Raw genomic sequence first — 22,876 nt, forward strand, 5'->3', positions numbered from 1 at the left:
AGTGCATAATGTTCAATTACACATGGCATGGTACAGTAGTGGTGTTATAGTGCAGCAGTTAGCACAATTACTTTACAGCACCAGCAGTAAGATCAAAGTTCAATTCCTTCCGCTGTCTGTGAGGAGTTTGTACATTCTCTCTATGATTGTGTGGGGTTCCTCCAGATGCTCCAGTTTCCTCCCACATTCCATGATATACTGGTTAGAGCTAGCATGTTGAAGGCATGCTACGTTGGCACGGGAAGTGTGACGACACTTGTGGGCTGTGCAGTACAATCCTCGCTGATCTGATTTGACGCAAATGACGCATTTCACTGTAGGTTTTGATGTACAGTATGTGACAAGTAAAGGTTATCTTTAACATTTTAAAAAAAATCCACTTGCACAATATATAGTGAGGCACAGACATATGCTCAATGTGCTGCAAGCAATATCCAAGCAAAAGTGCCAAATGCAACCAGAGTTCAAGCTTCTACATCTGAGATTTTATGACATTACCAGTTACGAGCACCTCACCTCAACCCCACCATAAACTCCCTGGGAGGCTGCCAATGACCAAAATTCCAACTGCAATCACAGGTATCCTAAGGCTAGAAGAGAAGGTGAGAGGCTGGAGATCTTGTGGTGCATCATCTACAAGCTACATGATAGAGAACTCTCTGCTTGCTTAGATTCAAACAGCCTCCCAACTCTTAAAGTTTACACTATCCTAAGAATTACAAAACTCACTGCTGTTGCTCACTAAGGTTAATTCAACAGCAGATCTGCAATCTCCATCTTCAGAAAGGTCAAGGCAGCAGATGTTATGAACCCTATCATCTGAAGATTCCCTTGGTCAATACACCATCTCTACATCCCTCAATATCACTGGATCTAATTCCTGTTACAACCCTACCAACTGTGGGAATATCGCTACCTGAAGGACTACAAGACTATGCAGCACCTCCTATTCAAGGCTAAGGATAACAATCAACATTGGCAAGTAATGGCCAGATATCAAGAAAACATTAAAAATATATATCCTTTTCATTCTCATTAACTTTATCATAAAAAAGCAAACCTAGAATTGGTCAAAATGTTTATTCACATAAATGGGCACCCATGAATACTGCAGAGCTTAAACTGTTTTGAGTTTCACTAAATGATAAATCAATTAGGCAACAGAGTTGTACAGTGCAGGAAAAGAACAATGCCTCCTGTTGGACCTATCTTAATTAATCTCCCTCTCCTTTGCCCACTTAGGCACATAGCCTTTTGTGCCTTGGTATCTCAAGTATTTGTCTAGATGTTTCTTAAATGTTATTTATTTTATTGAGAGATACAGCATGGAACAGGCACTTCTAGCCCTTTGAGCTGTGTCACCCAGCAACCCACTGGTTTAACTCTAGCCTAATCATGGGACAATTTACAATGACTACTAACCAGTACACCTTCAGACCATAGGAGGAAAACGGAGCACCCGAAGGAAACCCATGTACACACGGGAATGATCGTGTAAACTTGCTTACTGAGGATGTTGGAATTGAACTCAGAACTCCGATGCCCCAAGCTGTAATAGAGTGTGCTAACCGCTACTCTGCCATGGTGATGTGGGAATATTTGACTCCTCCACCTCCTCTGGCAGAACAGCCAGACTCCAGTCACCATCTGTGTGGAAAAACTGTTTCACTCAGACCCCCTTTTAAACCTTCTACTTGCCTCTAATCCTATGCCCCCTTGTCTTTCCCCACTGTGGGATTTCTTTAAAATTAGCTACCTGTTGGATTAGGGTGTAGAATTGTTACTTTTCTTCTAGTTACCTTTCCTATGTTTGCTTGTATTTTTATATACACCCATATACATGTAATTGTACAGTGAATTTTTCAGCAATTATGGTAGTTGTTTCTGTATTCTTCTTAGATTTTCTGTAGCAGATGTCACACTACTTGAATCTGGCTATACTATAGGTTAATTGTTACCAGTGGAATTTTGTGAGTAGGAGATGAGTACATGTCTGAGTATGAGATGATGATGACTCCTTTTTCTTTAGTCTTTCCTTTGTTCATTCTTCGTTTTTGTAACACTTAACAAAAGCAGCTGTAAGTAGCAAGTTTTATGCTTCATTCTAGACCACGGATGAACCTCTAGATCACAAGAGCAAGTACGATGTATATCATTCCCTTAACGAAGAATGCCTATGTGTTACTTCGTTTAACACGGGGAGGCTGATGCACGAGCAGCTACCACACAGTCCTTGACAGATTGGGGTGAGGGTCCATTGGCATAGAGTACAGGACCTGGGACTCTTCACTGATGCAGTCTTCCTCTGCCTTCATTGCCATTGTGATGTGTCATCATCTTCTGCCAGCTCCTCCATTGAGTTCTTGGTTGGATTGTTCTTTGCCTGGAATCTCCCCCTTGAGCTTACCATAATGGGAAACCCTACCAGGAGCTAAGCTCCAAATGGCAACCCTCTTGGGATCTCAGGCACAACAAGGTGACGATCCTCACAAAAACTCCACAGGATCACCATATGCTATCTATATTCCCTTAGTATTGTACAGATCTACCAGGTCATCGCTTGGTCTTCTCTGCTCTGGCCCTACATCAGCCCATCCAATTTCTCATTATAACTGAAACACTCAAATCCAGGCAACATCCTGGTGAATCTTCTCTGCACAATCTCCAGCCCTATTGCACAGTGACCATAACCAGACAATACTCCACGCCTAAGCATTATTTCTTAAAGGGGTCATGTAATGTCCCAATCCTTATATATTATTTCCCAGCTGATGAAGCACACATCCTATAGTGCTTCTTTACCATCCCATCTTCCTGTGTGGCCACTTTGAGGGATCCATGGAGTTGTACCACCAAGTCTGGCCCTACCACTCTCCCCTTGTTTGCTGTCCCATTTTCCCTCCCAAGATGCACCCCACACATTTATCAAATTAAATTCCATTCATCATTACTATATCCAACTATCTTCACTATCTATTACACCATCAATTCTTGTGTCATCTGCAATCTTACTGATCATGCCTCCTACATTCACATCAAGTCATTAAGCCCTGCAAACATTAGGAGAGCCTCCAGAGTGTGGCAGCTCTTTGCAAGATAGCTTCAGCAGATCATTTCATTACATTCATTACTATCATTCTCTATAAACCAAGCAACCAAAACAAAAAAGAAGAAAGTTGTATAGATTAAGTCTATAAGGGCTCTTCTGGTGGGTGCATGGATCGCCCTGCTAGGGGTAGTGATAGTGGCAGATACATTAGGGACATTTAAGAAATTCTCAAATAGCCATATGGATGATAGACAAACACAGGGCTGTGTAGTAGCGGGAGGGTTAGATTGATCACAGAATGGGTTAAAATTCCAAGTGATGAACTGGTTAGTAGATTATTGATTACGTGGGTATAAATGGGTGCCGCAGGCTCATGGGATGGAGTGGCTTGTTACCATCCTGTATCTCTAAATAAAAGGTCAGCGTAACATTGTGGGACGAAGAGCCTTTACTGTGTTGTAATGCTCTATGTTCTAAAAGTTAAATGTGCAATCTGCAATTAGAAATTATAACTTTACAAATAAAAGTAAGGATTTCAATGTAATCAAACATGATTTATAATTAAGTAGTTTAAAAGAAGCAAGATAAAATAAATCTACAGATGCTAACTGACTTGCTGAGTTCCTCCAGCGTTATGCATGTGTTCTAACATCTTCAGTTGAGATTAGATTGTAAACTGAAAACAATATTAATTTTTTCTTGTATGCTGTTGTGTCTCTAGTATCGTCTTTTTATTTCATATACAGTAAATACTTGCTCTGTACTACACTGAATTTCTTCCAGATGCCAAATATTTCAAAAGGCATTCTGAAACAAGATTAACAAGATAGACCTTGTGGCATGGTTCTGAAGAAAATTCCCACGAACAAAGTAATCTGAAACAAATTTGAATCCAAAATTAAATCTCAGTGCAGCTGCAGAAAAGTGTGTGAAAATAATTCACGTGAGACACAAGCCAATTCAGTTTTATTTCCTTCTCTGACAATTGCCTGATTTCCAGTTAGTATCTCTCCTAATTGCATAACTGAAACTAGTAAATCCCTGTCCAAGGAATCCATGCACAAATTAGCACATGCTAATCCTTTTTACAGAAACTTAAAAGCACTTGACACAGCACTCCATAACAATTTTCTTCGATTCCTATGCAGCAACACAATACCATCTCTGGTACAATAAAATATTTAAATCATTTGCCATGGAGTTATTTTACATCTTGAAACTCCAGGACCAACATAACTACATGCACGTATAAAAGAAAATATGATGACATGCTGATAGGGAATGGACTAATACTGAAGTCATTGGCAGTTATCTTGTGAACATAAATCAAGTCTGGTACAGCCTTGGTAACCATATGAAGAATGAGGCTTTGATTTTAAAAAAAAGCTGTGTCAAGTGCAACAAGTCAATATTATACACTAAAAATAACAAATTATGGGTTCTCCACTCTTAGTTACTTATTTATTATTTAAGAATCTATTTATACTTCTGTAGATACATGGAAAAAAACCTTATAATGAGGGTAATTTAAGGATTTACTGCATTTCTAATCACCATTAACAGCAAGTGGAAAAAATATGGTTAAAATATTTGGTTGGATTGTGCTGGACCTTGCATTGGTTCTTTATGCCTGACTCAGATTTGTGACCTAGGAAGCTCCACATGACAGAACTGGCCACAAAAGGAAACAGGCACGTATGTGCTGCAAAAGGTGCCCCTGCTCACAGGCAGCTTTGATGGATTTCTGATAGCCTATGCTATCAAAGGAATCTTTCCGTGTACCTTGGAGAGCACTATAACTGGTTGCACTGATGTCTGTTATGAGGGGTAACAGCACAGGATTGGAAAAAAAGCTGCAGAAACTTGTAAACTCAGCCTTCATGGGCACTAGTCTCCCCAGCATCGACGACATCTTAAAAACGCAATGCCTCAAAAAGGTGTCATCCATTATTAAGGACCCCATCACCCCGGACATGCCCTTTTCTCATTGCTCCCATTAAGGCGGTGGTACCGGTACAGTACCTGAAGATACACACTCAATGTTTGTGAAACAGCTTCTTCCCCTCTACCATCAAATTTCTGAATAGACAACGAACCCATGCACCTCAATATTTTTGTTTCTGTTTTCTTTTATCACTACTTATTTATTTTTAAACTATATCTTATTGTACTTTAGATTTTTTAAATTATGTATGCACTGCTACTGGAAAGCAACAAATTTCTCAACATATGCCATTGATATTAAACCTGATTCTGGTTCAGTTGTTTCTAATGATCAGAGATAATAATGTACAATTGTAATATGTCTAATTTATTGGACAGTGCTAACAGTACCAGATTGGAGGTAAACAGATATAAATGGTATCAGCTCCTCAACTTGATACTGTACTGGCACGATTGGATTTAATGCTGTGTCCGGTGGCAGAGCAGGATAACAGAGGACTAATATGTGACCTCCAGCAAGTTTCACAATTCCAGGTTGTAGTGCACAAAGGATCAGATGCCTGGAATGTGCTGATATGTGTATTGTAACTAGCTAGTGCTTCTCTCCTGTACTGCTGTTCTGGCTCTCTGTAAGATCTGGCCCAATTAAAAACTTGACACTTATTCATCCAAGTCACCTGAAGAGCTATGAGAATTTTTTTGTTAAAGGAGAATATCCTTCCTACAGTTAGGAAAACCTTTTTAAAATATAAAAAGGTTGACACATGTACATTGAAACACACAGTGAAATGCATTGTTTTGCACTAATGGTCATTACAGTTCGAATATGAGATGGAGATTGTGTTGTGTATTTAACATTTCAGTAATATTTGAGTAATATGTTAAATACATTGTTTGATTAAGCATTCTTTTAAATAATTCATTACAGGTTATATGTAAAAGTAAATGAATTGCATACGTAGGAACCTCACTTAAAGGAAACACAAACTACTTGCATTTCTTGGCTCCAGTTTTCCTTTGAATTAGTTTAACATTTTGGAGTTACAAACAGAACAGTAGCGACAAGGTATTTTTAAAATGAACCTGAGATGGCTACCAACTGACTAAAGCGCAGTGAAATGTTCAAGTTAAGAAAAAAACACAGCAAGGAACAGTGGAGTAAAAAACAATGCAGCACGTGAGGAGACAGTTGAATTAAAAGAAGGCAGAAAATGGGTTCATAAACAGTAAGTATTGGGTGATAATAATCATAAAGAAAGAGCAGAGATGGCTGGCTACACTGGAAAGACTGACACGTTTGTTTGCTCAGTGGGTAATTGGCTCATGTATACTAAACTAACTGAACATTTTGAAACAAATGAAATAGCAAATGAGAAACGAGTACCAATTCTGCTAAGTGCATTGGTTTAAAGGCATACAGTTTGTACTAATCAAACCTGCTGAAATGAAATGAGCTTTGCTGAAATTGTGAAAGCAATGTAGGAACATTTAGAATCAAAACCACTGTTGATTGTAGAACGCTTTAGGTTTCATAGCGGAATCACAAGGAAGGGGGTGTTCATTTCAGTATGAGTGTCTAAATTGAAGAGACTGCCTAAGCATTGTCAGTTCAATGATGGGCTTCATGATGCACTGAGAGATCGTTTAGATTGTGGAAACTTACAAGAAAGCACAGCTCCTAACTGAAGCACAACTTAAATTTAAAAGAACAGTTGAAATTTCTGTAACAATGGAAACAGCAAACAGACGCAACTAAGTTGCAGTCAGGAGGAAAGTGAACGTGAACAAAATTGCTGCACCTATACAGAGGCCTGCCTGGCTGAACAAATTGTGTTTCCATTGTGGCAGGGGCTCACATATGCCATACCAATGCAGATTTAAATGCAAAACTTGCAGAAAATGCAACAGAAGGACACATAGCAGACAAAAATAAATGTACTGCACAGGGAAGAGGAAAAGCTAGTGTCAAGTTGCATTTTCAAAAAGAGCAGTAATCTGTATGCTGTTGATAAAAAATTTGATAATGATGACTGACACAGGACTGAGTAGCCTTAAGATTTACAAAGTGAAAACAAACAATGAACAAGCAATATGATTTATGTGAGAAGTGAACAAACAGCAAATTAATTAAAATAGAATTGGACACTGGCTCAGTTGTATCAGTCATTCCATAAAATGAGTTTGAATGACATTTCCAAAGCCTGCAGGTATCCAACTAAGAACTTATCCTGAGAAAAGTTAACTCCTATGGGAATCACATTTATAATAGTGAAATACAACAACCAACAAGTCACACTGGACTTGTATGTGGTAAAAACAGGAGGGCCAGCATTGTGGGGCTGTGATTGGTTGTTACAACTACAACTTTATTGGAGATCTATCCACCATTTGCATGCCACATCCACTGCAATAGAGTCAACTAAATGTGAATTAAGAAATGTATTGGATGATGCCATAACTGGCTCCATGTTGTACACCATGAACCACTGCCCCACAGGCAAACAGGTGTGGTGCCAATCTCTGTGCCTCTGATTTGAAAGCATATTGGATTAAGGAAGGACAATGGTGCTCAGAGGAAGCATCAAAGTGACAAAACTGCTGGTTTGGCACAACAGATTTTGTATGTAACTTATCTGAGAAAGCTTCTGATATGTTTATCAGGCAGTTACTTGCGAGATGTGGCTCGATTTTAAGCTGGAAAGTTCAAGGAGCTTCAGGAAAGATGCAAGCATTTAGCTTTTGTGAGTATAAAGAATTAGATTATTGCATAAAGATTACCACATGAACTTCAAATGGGAGACAAAAAGCTGCTTGTAAAAATAAATGCAAAAACTAAAGCCCAGTTGGATGAATGGAAGGCCAAAAAGAATGGAGTCAATGGAGATACGAAAACAGAAGATTCATTTGATCTTGTGGAGGAGGATACTAAGAGGAGAGACCAGATCACAAAGGGAGCAGTAGAAGGATTAATAAGAGAATACACCAGTGAACTAAATGCACTTTCCAAAGATCAAGATCCTAGAAAGAAAAAAAGGATGGCAAGAAAAAGAAAGACAAAGAGTTGAAAAGGAGAGAAGAGAAAGAGAAAGAAGCTGTGGTTAGGAGAGAAGGATCGAAGCAGATCCGGAGAGAAAAGCAGAGAAAAGGAGAAGAAAGATGTCCAGAGTTGCCAGAACCACTGCCTGCAGTACCAGAGTCAACTCGTAAAACCACTATGAAGGAGGCCCCAAAACTTAGGATTGTTTTCACAGCCACAAGTCTCACATGCCAAGCAAGGTGAAACCCCTTGTCAGGAATTACATTAACCCACAAAAGTAAGAAAACCTCCACAGCCTACAAGTATTGCCAAGCTTATGGTGCCAACAAAGCATGCCCACAGCTTACTAACCCATATGACTTTGGAAGGTGGGTGCAAGAGGAGGCTAGAACACCCGGAAGAAACCTACATGGCCATGTACAGAAAGGGTTGGGAATAGAACTACGATTGTTGGTACTACGAAGCGTTACGTTATCTGCTACTCTTTTATGCCACCTATGCCATCTTTCCTCAAAGATAGTGAGGAAGCATTAATACATCCTGAAGTAAATGCATGTTAGCTGAAGGTCTGCAGAATTGAGGTATTGATCTAGTCAAATATTATGCTAAGGGATTGAATTACAATTGTTTGTCATACTGTTTGTCGATGAATCTTTGTTCTTTAAAAACTGTGAAGCCAGCCGAGGAACCTTTATTAAATAAAATGTCAAGAATCTTATTGTGATGATTAATCCTTGACAGTTTCACAGACAGGCACAAGTCTAAAATATGACAAAAGGTATCCCTGGCCAATGCACATCTTCTGCATTCATTAGATATAGTGGCCTGGCCAAAGCAAGGGTGTTTTTAACAGGATATATGTTTAACCGGAGGAGCAGACACAGCAATCTTTTCCTTCTATTTCTAGATATCTTGAATATTATCTCATCAAAGTCTTTAGAACTTCATTCTGTTTTCAACAGTGGTTCTAAAATATGATTCATGGTATTTTTAAAAATTTCTCGCTGATAGTTAAAATTAACAAGAACAAACTGCGTTCTGTTCTAGTTGCCTCATTATAGGAAGGTTGTGAAAGCTTTAGCAAGGATACAGGAGATTTACCAGGATGCTGCCTGGATTAGAGAGCATGTCTTATGAGGACAGGTTGTGTGAACGAGGACTTTTCTCTTTGGATCAAAGGAGGATGAGATATGATTTGATAGAAGTGTACAGGATAATAAGAGATATAGATCAAAAAGAGACATTTCCCAGGGTGGAAATGGATAATACGAAGGGGCATAATATTAAGGTGAACGGAGGAAAGTATGGGGGGAGGAGGTGGAAATATCAAAGATAAGTCATTTTTAAACAGATTTGTAGGTATGTGGAATGCACTGCCAGGGTGGGAGTAGAAACAGATACATTAGGGGGATTTAAGAATTCTTATGCAGATGGATGATAGAAAAATGGAGAGCTATGTAGGAGGGAAGGGTTAAATTGATCTTAGAGTAGGTTAAAAGGTTGGTACAACATTTTGGGCCGAAGGTCCTGTACTGTGCTGTAATAACAATGCAAGCTTAATGATATGCACAGCTTTAACTGGCACAGATGAGGTGAATGTAGATCAAAACAATTTAAATCTTGCGCAACACATTACAATTTAAATCATTTGTCCTTCCAGCAATACCATGAGATGATGGATATATCCGGAAAACTGGAAAATTGCAAATGTCATTCCACTCTTCAAGAAGGGAGAGGCAGAAGAAAGTCAATTATAGGCCAGTGACCTCAGTGGTTGACAAGATGGAGTTGATTATTAAGGATGAAATCTCAGTGTACTTGGAGACACATGATAAAATAAGCTAGTCAGCATAGTTTCCTCAAGGGAAACTCTTGCCTGACAATCTGTTGTAATTCTTTGAAGAAATAACAAGCAGGATAGACAAAGGAGAATTGGTTGATGTCGTGTACTTGGATTTTCAGAAGGCCTTGGACTAAGTGCCACACGAGAGGCTGCTTAACAAGTGAAAGATTATAGCATGGTTAAAGCAGTGGCTGATTGGCAGCAGGCAAAGGGTGGGAATAAAGGGAACCTTTTCTGGTTGGTTGCTGGTAACTAGTGGCGTTCCATGGGGTCTGTGTTGGGACTGATTCTTTTTATGGTATATGTTGATGACTTGTATGATGGAATTGATGGCTTTGTTGCAAAGTTTGCAAATGATATGAAGACAGGTGCATAAGCATGTAGTTTTGAGGAAGCAGAGAGGCTACAGAAGTAATTAGACAGATTAGGAGAATGGGCAAAGAAATGGCAGATGGAATACAGTGTCAGGAAGTGTATGGTCATGTACTCTGATAGGAGAAATGAAAGGATTGACTATTTTCTAAATGGAGAGAAAATACGATAAACTGAGATGTAAGGGACTTGGGAGTCCTTGTGCAGGATTCCCCAAAAGTTAATTTGCAGGTTGTGTCTGTGATGAGGAAGGCAAATGCAATGTTAGCATTCATTCCAAGAGGACTGGAATATAACAGCAAGGATGTAATGTTGAGACTTTATAAACATTGTTGAGGCCTCACTTGGAGAGGGTTCAAATGAGGTTCATAAAAATGATTCCAGGATTGAATGGCTTGTCAGAAGAATGAGGGGCAACCTCAATGAAACTTATTGAATGGTGAAAGGCCTTGATAGACTGGATGTGGAGAGGATGTTTCCTATGGTGGGAGAGTCCAAGGCCAGAGAAAACAGCCTCAGAGCAGAGGGGCGTGCATTTAAAATGGAGATGAGAAGGAATTTCTTTAGCCAAAGAGTGGTGAATCTGTGGAATTATTTGCCATAGGCAGGTGTAAATTTAAGGCAGAGGTTGATAGATTCTTGATTGGTCAGGGCTTGAAGGGATATGAGGAAAAGGCAGAAGACTGGGGCTGAGAGGAAAATTGGATCAGTCATGATGAAATGGTGGAGCACATTTGATGGGCCAAATGGCCTAATTTGCTCCTATATCTTATGGTCTTATGTACAAGGTGAACCGTATTACCTTCAGTAAGATGTTGAATGCTTTGGTTGAACAGTGCAGCATACCTGGTGTTAGATACCCTGGAGCAGCTGTTACTGCTGCGCCGGCAAAAGCTCCTCTATTCAAAGCTCCTCTGCCTCTGCCCCTGAGTGACTGGACGGCAACTGCTGGAGCAGCTATTGGACCCTTAGTCTGTGAGATAAAAGGCAGTACAATCCATCAGGGAACAACAGTTTACCAAGCTTTAAAATTATATACCAAAGCACATTTGTTTTAAGGTTAGTTGTCAGTCCGTAGGTGTATGGGGTTTCTGGGGGCGGGGGGGGGGGGGAATACCTCTGGTGAAGGGACTTGTTATGTCTACTCTGGGGCGCTAAATAGCTGTTTTCATGCGACAACAGTCACCCCAGTACACTGCTTTGACAGGTGGGCTAAACCAAACGAGGGTAGATGAAGGGCCGCATACCCTGGTGAAATAGGCACATGCTTGTCCTGGCATGCAAAGTCAGCTCTGGTGGACTAGTCAGATGAGATCCAATAGTCAGGAAGGTGGTCTGGAGTATTTGTGGAGAGCAAAGTGGTTGATGAGGCACTGAGGAAGTCATGGTCATCCACTACAACCAAGGAAGACCCCAGATCTGATGACTGCTTGTACCACTGGACATGGACTTATGAGGTCAAGAGAGTAGAACTGCCCCAGTGCAATAGCTTTCCCACTTTAAAAGTATTCTTGCACAGGATTTCCTGTAGTCTTCGGATATGGTAGACAACCAACACAGTTGTCAGTCAATCTTGTCATGACCAAATTACACCAGAAGGTGTGGTGCATTTTGCAGTACAAGAAATGTGAAAAATGATAAAACACTAGAAAAAAGTCAACAGATTCATGTAAAAATACATGAATGAAATGCACCTGTGTTTTGCTGGCCCATATGAGCTGTATGTGCATGTGTGCACTGAAGTTGATAGGACATACTTTTCTTCATGAAATGTTTGCACATTCATGAACAAAGTTAATCAAAACTCTTTGGAGTGAAGGAGGATGAGAGGTGGCTTGATAGAGGTGTATAAGATTGATTGGATAGCCAGAGTCTTTTTTCCCCAGGGTAGAGTTGGTTAATACGAGGGGGCATAATTTTAAGCTAGTTAGAGGAAAATAGAGGTAAGTTTACTTTTTACATAGAGTGTGGTAGGTGCATAGATATCACAGTAACAGCTGATGGTAGAGGCAGAGATACTGGGGACATTTAAGAGACTCATAGATCAGCACACAGATGATAGAAACATTGAGGGCTAGAAGAGTGAGATTGATCTTACAGTAGGTTAAAAAGTCAGCACAATATTGTACTGTACTTTAATGTTCTATGCTCTATTATATCGTTAAATGTAGCAGAGGCTGATAAAAAATTGTAGAACTCTTACCGGAGGACCTGTCCTTTTTTTCTTGATGTTGGCAGCACTGGGACCAGAGAACAGTTTTTCAAGGGCAGCTAGAGCAGCACTGGCCTTTGCTACTTTCTTATTAGGACCTGCTCCCTTGAATTTCTGACCATCCACTTCCACCTGAGAAAAAAAAAAGTTTTTCAAACTATTTGGTAAACTATTACCATAGATTCACATTTCTAACTTTTAAAATAAATACTGAATATTCTTTGTAGGTTGGACTAACAATTATTATTTAATAAGGATTTATAGTGTACTTATAACAAAAATATTAATATACTGTATATTCTTAATGGGGCAATAGTACTTAACAATCAATGGTTTTTAAAATATCACCTCAAGTATGAGTGCATGCATACCTGATTAGTATACTTTCTAATAAATATTATACTTGTGTGACTTCTGAAAAGGAATTTCAAACACTTAAGCATGAATCAGAGATTAAAAATGTACACATTCCTAAAAAAACTGTTGTTCTTCCAAGAGAATTAAGATTATCTAAAAGAACCTCAAAACATTTTACTTTCTAGCTTTGCAGCAATGAGCCTTAGTTACCTCCACGAAGTACATTTTGACTTACAAAGGAAGAATGTGACATCACATTGGCTACACTATCTCCCAATCAGGCTAATTTTATCTGCATAAAAAATGGCCTTTGAGAGAACTCCAAAGCATTAGGTGGTGGATAGAAAGAAGTTGAAAGTGGGCCGCCCCATTTTCTATTTTAATGCCTTTCAGAACATATGGAATTTGTATATGCACACTCAACCAGCTGTCATAAGTGAAACAAAGCACCATGGGAGTTCTAAACACAAGAGATGCTGCAGAAGCTGGAAATCCAGAGTAACACACACAAAATGCTGGAGGAATTCAGCAGGTCAGGCAGCATCTATGGAGAAGAATAAAGAGTTGACGTTTTGGACTGAGACCCTTCATCAGAACCAGAAAAGGGTGAAGAAGCCTACCTCCATTTTCTTTCTCCTTCTGATAGAAGGGTCTCAACTTGAAACATTGATTGTTTTTTCCCTTTCCATAGATGCTGTTGGACCTGCTGAGCTCATCCAGCACTTATATGTACTGTGAGAGTTCATTTGCTTTAAGGTTTGCATTGAAAATTATTGTTCTGCTAATTGCTTAATAACTCAAAAAGCTTTCAGGAAACTACATTAGTACTTGCTAAAAATCTGCACCAGGCATTTAATGGAATGAATCTCCACAGCATTATAGGCTCTATGAACTTCATCCTCTTTCAGGAGATCTACAGTTGCATTCAATTCAAAGCAAGTATCACTCCTCCTTCAGTATCATTATTTCTCCTCTTTATCTCTAGTATTATTTGCCCCCTTCATTTATCATGGAGTTGTTTCTGTGTTTCTGAACTATGCCTTACTTTCTTCACCTCAAGTTGATGTTTCCCCACCTTAAGTGCATGCCATGCTTCCTATCTATGTGGATTTGATTCATGGTCTCCTGTCTCAGCATCTCTGCTTAATAATTTTTATTTGTTTGCTTTTATCTCAATAGCTAAATGACTAATTTTGTATTTATAACTGCAATCCTATAAACACTAATTTCAGAAGTAGAGCACACTACCATATTGTGTTTCTCAGCAATTGTGAAAAATAAATTTCTAAATGTGACTCCCTGGAAGTGTTTGATTATAGTTTGATTTTTAAAGTACTTTTGTTTATTTACCATTGTTAAGTTATCCACTCCTGCAGCATGTTATTGCATAGACTGTAGAACAACATTTCCATTAAATGTCAATCTTAACACTATTCCAGTACAGTCACTCATTAAAATGATTTTCTATTCAACAGAATGGGACAGGACCAAAGTGACAAATCAGGAAAGTAAAGCAACATGATAAATTATGTACAAAAGAATTGTTGCTCAGTCCTAACATACTTAACCTAAAATAGTGTTTTAAAGCCTTCAGCAAAAGTGGCAAATAGGTAGAACCTAGCAAGTTGGGTGGAGTGGTGGAAGGTGGAATTTAATCCAGACAAGTGCGAGACCATGATTACTACCTCTTTTTGATCTCTTTTTGAACTATTAATTTTTTTTATATACATACAATGGATTCTGGTTAATTAGGACACATTGGGACCAGTACATTTTGGCCCAATTAAGTGGTGGCCTCAATTAAGTATAGCTCTTAAGCTTTTTCAAGTATATAAAGGGTAAAAGAGAGTCAAGGGTAGATATTGGACCAATACAAAATGACGCTGGAGATATTGTAATGAGAGATGCAGAGATGGCAGAGGAACTGAATGCATAGTTTGCATCATTCTTCACAGTGGAAGATATCTGCAGTATACCGGACATTCAAGAGTGTCAGGGAAGTGAAGTAGGTGTAGTGAAAATTACGACTGAGAAGGTGCTCAGGAAGCTTAATGGTCTGTGGATGAATAAATCTCCTGGACCTGATGAAATGCACCCTTAAGGTGCTGAAGGAAGTAGCTGCTGAGATTGCAGAGGCATTAACGATGATCTTTCAAGAATCAATAGATTCTGTCATTGTACCGGATGACTGGAAAATTGCAAGTGTTACGCAGCTACTTAAGAAAGATGGGAGGCAGCAGAAAGGAAAGTATAGACATGTTAGCCTGACATCAGTGGTTGGGAAGTTGTTGGAATCAATTGTTAAGGATGAAATTACGGAGTACCTGGAGGCACATGACAAGATAGGCCAAAGCCAGCATGGTTTTCTGAAAGGAAAATCCTGCCTGACAAACCTACTGTAATTCTTTGAGGAAATTACAAGCAGGGTAGACAAAGGAGATGCAGTCGACATGGTGTACTTGGATTTTCAGACCGCACAAGACTGCTTAGCAAGATAAGAGCCCATGGAATTACAGGTAAGTTACTAGATTGGGTGATGCATTGGCTGGTCAGCAGAAAGCAGACAGTGGGAATAAAGGGATACTATTCTGGCTGGCTGCCGGTTACCAGTGGAGTTCCACAGGGATTGGTGTTGGGACCTGCTGCTTTTTACGATGTATGTCAATGATTTGGACTACGGTATTAATGAATTTGTGGCTAAATTTGCCGATGATACAAAGATAGGTGGAGAAGCGGGTAGTGTTGAGGAAACAGAGAGCCTGCAGAGAGACTTAGAAAGTTTAGGGGAATGGGCAAAGAAGTAGCAAATGAAATGCAATGTTGGAAAGTGTATGGTCATGCACTTTGGTGGAAGAAATAAATGGGCAGAATATTTATTTAGATGGGGAGAGAATTCAAAATGCAGGGATGCAAAGGGACTTGGGAGTCCTTGTGCAAGATATCCTAAAGGTTAACCTCCAGGTTGAGTCAGTTGTGAAGAAGGCAAATACAATTTTGGCATTCATTTCTAAAAGTACAGAATATAAGAGCAGGGATGTGATGTTGAGGCTCTATAAGGCACTCACTTGTGAGACCACACTTGGAGTATTGCATGCAGTTTTGGGCTCCTTATTTTAGAAAGGATATATTGACATTGGACAGAGTTCAGAGAAGATTCAAGAGAATGATTCTAGGAATGAAAAGGTTACCATATGAGGAACGTCTGGCAGCTCTTGGGCTGTATTCCCTGGAGTTCAGGAGAATGGGGGGGGGGGGGGGGGAATCTCATAGAAACATTCCGAATGTTAAGAGGCCTGAACAGATTAGATATGGCAAAGTTATTTCCCATGGTAGGGGATTCTAGGACAAGAGGGCACAACTTCAGGATTGAAGGATGTCCTTTTAGAACTGAGATGCGGAGAAACTACTTTTGTCAGAGGGTGGTAAATCTATGGAATTTGTTGCCACAAGCGGCTGTGGTGACCAAGTCATTGGGTGTATTTAAGGCAGAGATAGTTTCTTGATTAGTCAGGGCATCAAAGGGTATGGGGTGAAAGCAGGGGAGTGGGGATGACTGGAAGAATTGGATCAGCCCATGATTGAATATCCTATATATATATATATCCTCCTATATCTTATGGTCTTATAATTAACAAAATTTCATGGAAATAGTTTAAGAGGTTAAAAAAAGACAAACTACTGCTTGACTGAGTAGCAAATTATGTATTTAAATGAAATACAAAACAAATTAGGACACTATCAATACCACTACAGTACTAAAAAACTGTATATTACTTTCTGATAGTTATTGATGGAGAAATTTATCCAGTGTATGCTGCTATGTTTTTTGGTTGACTGTAAATGAATAAATTCAGTGCAGCTATGTATTGCAGAATATGGACTGTCTTCATACAACACTTTTGACGACTGCATCCTCCAAATCATCATTTCCATTGTAACATTCAAGACGATTGGTGTTACCTTCAAATTCTTTGCAATTCCTAACTTATTTTAAGTAGTGAAATCATTTCATTTTCACTCCTGCCTGTCTCTGGTATCTCCAAGCCTGAATGCTTGAAACTGCAGTGAGCAAAACAGTCCTGAATTATCTTAATGCTTATTTCTCACAAACTATCAGTGACAAAATCACTGCTTTTTGATCACAAACACACAAAACTGACACTATTTAAAAAATGTTCCCTCTAAGCACAGAGTTGTCTAACGGCCACACAAGTGTATGCGACTAATGCTAATTAGGAACTGTTCAGCAACTGTCTCCTGTCCCAATTAAGCAACAGTGTCCCCCAAATAAGTAAAGGGAATCCAGTTAACTGATGGCTAAATTAATCGGAATCCACAGTATTTCTTATTGTAACTTCTAGTAATTTTTTTAATGTATTGCTATCACAAAACAACCCATTTTACATGTCAGTGATAATAAATCTGATTATGATAATGCATTTTGGGTCACCCAATACCTATAGTCAATAACAGAGACCTTAGTAGTGTTGTTTAACAGTGTTGCATGGGATGCAAATTCTTAGCTCTCACCATAGGTGGATAAGGTAGTGAAAATGACATTTACCTTGTCTGCCTTTATAGGCAGGTATATTGAATACAACAGATGGAACATCATGTAGGAGCTGCAAATGACATTGGTTAGACCACTTGGAATATACGAACAAGATTTAGTTTCAAGGAGAGATTGGATGGGCTGGGATTGCTCTCAACAGGAGGTAGAAGGATAATCTCAACCTCCTATGCACCTCTTATGATGCGGCATAAATAGGGTAGATAATCACACAGATTTTTCAGATGCTGGAAATCGTGAGCAACACACAAAATGCTGGTGGAACACAGCAGGCCAGGCAGCATCTATAAGGAGAAGCACTGTCGACGATTCGGGCCGAGACCCTTCGTCAGGACTGGAAAGGAAGGATCTCAGCCTGAAACACTGACTTTTTATTTCCCTCCATAGATGCTGCCTGACCTGCTGAGATGGTCACAAGTCATTTTCCTATGGTAGGTGAATATAAAAATATAACATTAGGTGAGAGGGGAAATACCTAATGGAGATCCAAAGAACAAGTTTTTCACAAATTGAGAATTTGTGGAATATAAGGGGCTGTACTGTTCTATTGACAGAGTGCAGAATGAAGAGTTACACTTACAGAAAAGGTGCAGTATAGATAGACAATAAAGTACAATTAGATGATAATCAATTATAGATGGAAGAAGTTGTAAACAAGGGAACTCAGTCCTAACTCCACAAGGGAAGATAGAAGATGAAAAAGTGCTGAAAGTAGAACTGACAAGACTGAGTGGCCTCTCAACTACATTGGAGGGGAGCTGTGGTTAGGAGAAAGAAGTACTCCCATTGCTGTCTAAGGGATCCTACAATATTTTAATAAAGCCCAAAGCTTGAAGAAAAGCATTTTATCTCTTGACTAAGCACATTACAGCCCCAATACCCGACACTGAATTTAACAATTTCAATAGTTTGTAACTAAATTGACTAGTTTTGATAAAGGGGCACCATGGTAACATATCGGCTAGCGCTACACTATCACAGTTTGGGGTGTCAGAGTTCAATACCAATGCTGTCTGTAAGTTTGTATGTCCTTCCGTAAGTGTGTGGGATTCCTCCGGATGCTCCGGTTTCCTCTCTCAGTCCAAAGACATTCTGGTTAGTAGGTTAATTGCTCATTGTAAATTGTCCTGTGATTAGGCTAGGGTTAAATAGGTGAGATGCTGGGTGGTATGGCTCGTTGTACCAGGAGGGCCTGTTCCACACTTTATCTCTAAATAACGTCATCAATCTGCAACGTTAACCCTTTTTTCCTGTCTCCTTAAGTGCTTTCTGACATGCTATTTCCAGCATTTTATTTCAGATTTCTAACAGAGTAACATTAACTCTTCTTCTCTTCGCATAAACCTATTTAGATTTTTCTTTCAGGCTTCCAGCACTTGCAGGTTTTTATTTTCTCAAATAGGCTTGGGGCCTATGTGGGTGTATTGGTAAAAAAGTAAAGAGATATTCAATCCTATGAATCAATGATTATTTTTGAAAAAAATGACAGATTATTTTAAACATAACAGAATAAATTTTCAAGTACCTCCATGACAAACCGTTTGTCATGACTTCCGCCAGTTTCTGATATCAATTCATATTTCAAACCCCTTCTCTTTTCATTCAGTTCCATAACAGGGTTTTTTCCACTGGCTGTTAGGATAGGGCCCTGCGTTCTCATCTAAAAGCAAATACATAAGCAGAAATTTTATGAATAAAACACAAAATACTTTGATTTAAACCAGTGTTTTCCCAAATAAACTAAGTAAAGATTTCATGATTTACACAGAATATTTCTATTCACCTGGGTAGGCTGGTAATACAAAAGACAATGCCCAGTAAGGAGCTACTGGTTCCCAATGTATAAAGGAAACAGACTTAAGATGGTAGCACACATGTTCAATCTTTTCAATCTCAACTTGTATATTAATTGCTATTTTTGGCTACATTTAGTAATTTTTGAGAAGTGTTTCCCAGAATCACCAGCACACATACTACACAAATTAAGCTTTAAGTTCCTCAGCATACACACCACTGAGGATCTAATGTGGTCTGTACATACTGCCTGTGTGGTGACAAAAGCACAACAGCGCCTCTTTCACCTCAGACAGTTGAATAAGTTTAGTATGGGCCCCCAAATCTGAAGAATTTTCTACAGGGGCACAATTGAGAGCATCCTGACTGGCTGCATCACTGCCTGGTATGGGAACTGTACTTCCTTCAATTGGAGGACCCTACAGAGAGTGGTGTGGACAGCCCAGCACATCTGTACATGTGAACTTCCCATGATTCAGGACAGCCACAAACACAGGTATGTTTAAAGGCCTGAAGGATCATTGGGAACCCAAGTCATCCCAACCACAAACTGTTCCAGCTGTTCCATCCAGGAAATGGTACCACAGCATAAAAACCAGGACCAACAGGCTCTGGGAAAGCTTCTTCCACCAGGCCATCAGACTGATACAATTGTATTTTTAAGCTATATTGATTGTTCTGTTGTACATACTATTTATTACAAATTAATATAAATTGCACATTTAGACGGAGTCATAACGTAAATAATTTTACTCCTCATGTATGTGAAGGATGTAAGAAATAAAGTCAATTCAATTAAGCACAACAGAAGATAATATGCAAGGTGACATGCTCCTCCTGCTGCATACGCAGACTTGCTGGGTACTCCTGATATCTGGACTGAAGGTTCACAGTAACATCCCAAATGCTTGTTCTGTACTTTGAGCAATCAAGGGCCACACTTTTCCTGTGTCAGTGGAGGTACTACAATTCTAAAAAGTTTTGAGCACATCCTTGAGATTTTCCCCGGCTTACTTGGTAATCTGCATCCGTGACAGAAGTTAAAACAGCTTCTGCTCTGTCAAGCATGTACACAGTCAGGAAAGCTCACCAATGCTTCTACTTTCTGAGGAGGCTGAAGAAAGCACATCTATATCTATGAACATCTACATTCACGTAATTCTACAAATGCGCAGAGTACAGCATCCGAATATGCTGCATCATTACATGCTTCAGAAATTGCACTGCAGCGATGGCTTTAAAATGGGTAGTCAAAACTACCCAACACATCACTGGCACCAGCCTACCCACCATCAAGGACAGATATACAGAAAGGTGCCAGACAAGGGCCAGTAACATCATGAAGGATCCCACCCACCCTGCTCATGGACTGTTTGCCCCTCTCCCATCAGGGAGAAGGCTACACAGCATCTATGCAAGGACAACCAGCCTCAAAAACTGTTACTTTCCCCGAATAGTAACACCTCCGCCCACTAACGCACCCTTCTGTACCCCCAATCACCACTTCTTTATCATTTCTTGTCAGTCACCTTATGTACAGACAATCTTATCCCTAGCATCACTTTATTGACATAAAATCAATGTATATAAACTGTCTGTGTATTTATATTTATTGTGTTTTTTATCTCATTGTGTTTCAGTGTGTGCTGCATTGGACCTGAGTAATAATTATTTCATTCTCCTTTACACTTGTGTACTGGAAATGACATTAAAGAGTCTCTTCTTCTTTTTTGGATTTATGTCCCTTCTTTCTTTGGATCTCTACTTGTTTTCAGCTGGGATGGAAATCCCAGCAAGGTCAGTGCTCTCGTTTAACCCTCACGGTGCTTTCCCACGATATAACATCTACTAAAAATTCCACTCGGAAAAATAATTTACCTGTGGGTGGATACAGCAATTTTCTTTTAACTCAGATTAATATAAATCTGAATGTGTATAGCCAAATATTATATTGGATTAATTTAACATTAATTATGGACTATATAGAAAATTTCACAAGTCCCAGCTTAAGAACAACAATCTGCATTGCTGGAGAAGTTGTTAACCTTTGAAATAAATATGTGGCTGCTACATGTGCTTCCATTAATAATCGCAGGTTATGTCCATCAACAGGACAAGCGCTACAATTAGACCTTCCAAACCACAATGCTTGAGTCACAAAGTGATATAAGTGTTGGTGTGAAGACCATGGGAAGTGTTTAGTAAGTGACTAATATTACAGCATCACAGAACAGAAGGCAAACATTAAACCTAATTTTGTCTTCTCCCTTGCAAAGAGTGACTATTACACCCACTCAATTCCTGGATTTCCAAAAATATTCACCTGCATGAATAGTTAGTTACCAGAGGCACACAAACCATCCACCATGAAACCTATTCAAACATGCAAAAACATCATAGCTGATTTAATCTCGGCCTTTGCTCATCTTTCTTGCCAGGTCTCACTCTAACCTTCAACTCCATTTTAGTCCATGATCTGTCCAGTTCAGACTTGACTATACGTAAAAAAACTCCAAAGGTTCTCTTACAGAAGAAATTCTTTCTGATCCCCTTAATGAATGCCTTTCCTTTTATTCTGAAATTATCCTACCCAATTCTAGATCTCCCGTAAGTGAATATCAGCTTCTACTCCTTGAAGCCCCTTTTGAAATGTAATCAGAATATCCTCTCTTTCTTATAACTCGGTCCAAGCTGCCCAGTTATTCCTCAATTAACCATTCCTTCATCCCAGAATAGTAAGCCTTCCCTGAACTTGCTCCAAGTATACTGTCCCTTCCTTCCTTAAATAAGGAGTTCAAAATTTTATGAATTATTCTACATAGGCACGCTCCAACACTTTTATCTTCATTTACAATCACAAATGAGCTATGTAATTACAGAGGTGACTATTAGTCCAATTTGTGAAATTTTAATTAGAGCAATAATTTGCAGATGACGGAAATCTAAAACAGAAAATGACAGAAGCTTTCAGCAGATCAACAGAAAGATAATCAAAACTGGAAGCGAAAAACCATTCTAAAACATATTCTCCTCCTCACTCCAACATCCATCTTTGAACACACAACACTACAGGCCCTTCGGTCCACAATGTCTGTGCTAGGCATGATACCAAATTAAACTAACCCCATCTGCCTGCAAGTGATTCACCTGGCCCCTTTCCCTGTCTGTCTAAATGCCACTTGAACACCACTATTGTATCCATTTCCACCACTACCTCTGGCAGCCCATTCTAGGTATCTGCCACATTCTTTGTAAAAAAAAACTTGTTCTGCACATTTCCTTTAAACTTTCTGCCCTCACTTTAAAGTTATGCACTCTAGTATTCTACATTTCTACCCCGAAAAAACTATTATCTAATATTTCTGGTCTTTCAAAAATCGACCCACTTCCTCTTTAAATGCCTCATTGATCTAGTCTCTACCTCAGTGAAGCAGCACAGTATTGCTCCCCTACTCTCTCATTACACCATCTTCTGCTTCCTATATTGCTCCACTGATGTCCAATTAAGATTAAGAAGCAACAATTCATTTTGCACGTGGGTACACAGCAGCCCTTGGGACTTAATGATGAATCTAACAATTTAGACAATCACCTTGTTTTTTTTCTCCAATAACAGCAGCTTTCTATAATTTCTTTCTATAAATTCTCCTTTCTATAATTTAAAAAAAATTCTGTTTTAGTCTTTACTGTCAGCTTTC

At 39.2% G+C, this 22,876-nt stretch overlaps 1 protein-coding gene across 4 annotated transcripts in view; it reads right to left on the minus strand.

The window, feature by feature from the left end:
- strbp (spermatid perinuclear RNA binding protein) overlaps positions 1-22,876 on the minus strand; it is a 227,999-nt gene that overhangs the window by 11,128 nt on the left and 193,995 nt on the right. For all 4 annotated transcript variants that reach the window (XM_073052558.1, XM_073052559.1, XM_073052555.1 and 1 more), the window contains 3 exons: positions 18,910-19,044; positions 12,449-12,589; positions 11,092-11,218 (listed from right to left, as the gene is read on the minus strand). In XM_073052558.1, coding sequence (XP_072908659.1) covers positions 11,092-11,218; positions 12,449-12,589; positions 18,910-19,044 — 403 coding nt within the window. The remainder of the gene's footprint in view (positions 1-11,091; positions 11,219-12,448; positions 12,590-18,909; positions 19,045-22,876) is intronic.

Source organism: Hemitrygon akajei, chromosome 7 (genome assembly GCF_048418815.1).
Source record: "Hemitrygon akajei chromosome 7, sHemAka1.3, whole genome shotgun sequence".
Taxonomy (NCBI): domain Eukaryota; kingdom Metazoa; phylum Chordata; class Chondrichthyes; order Myliobatiformes; family Dasyatidae; genus Hemitrygon; species Hemitrygon akajei.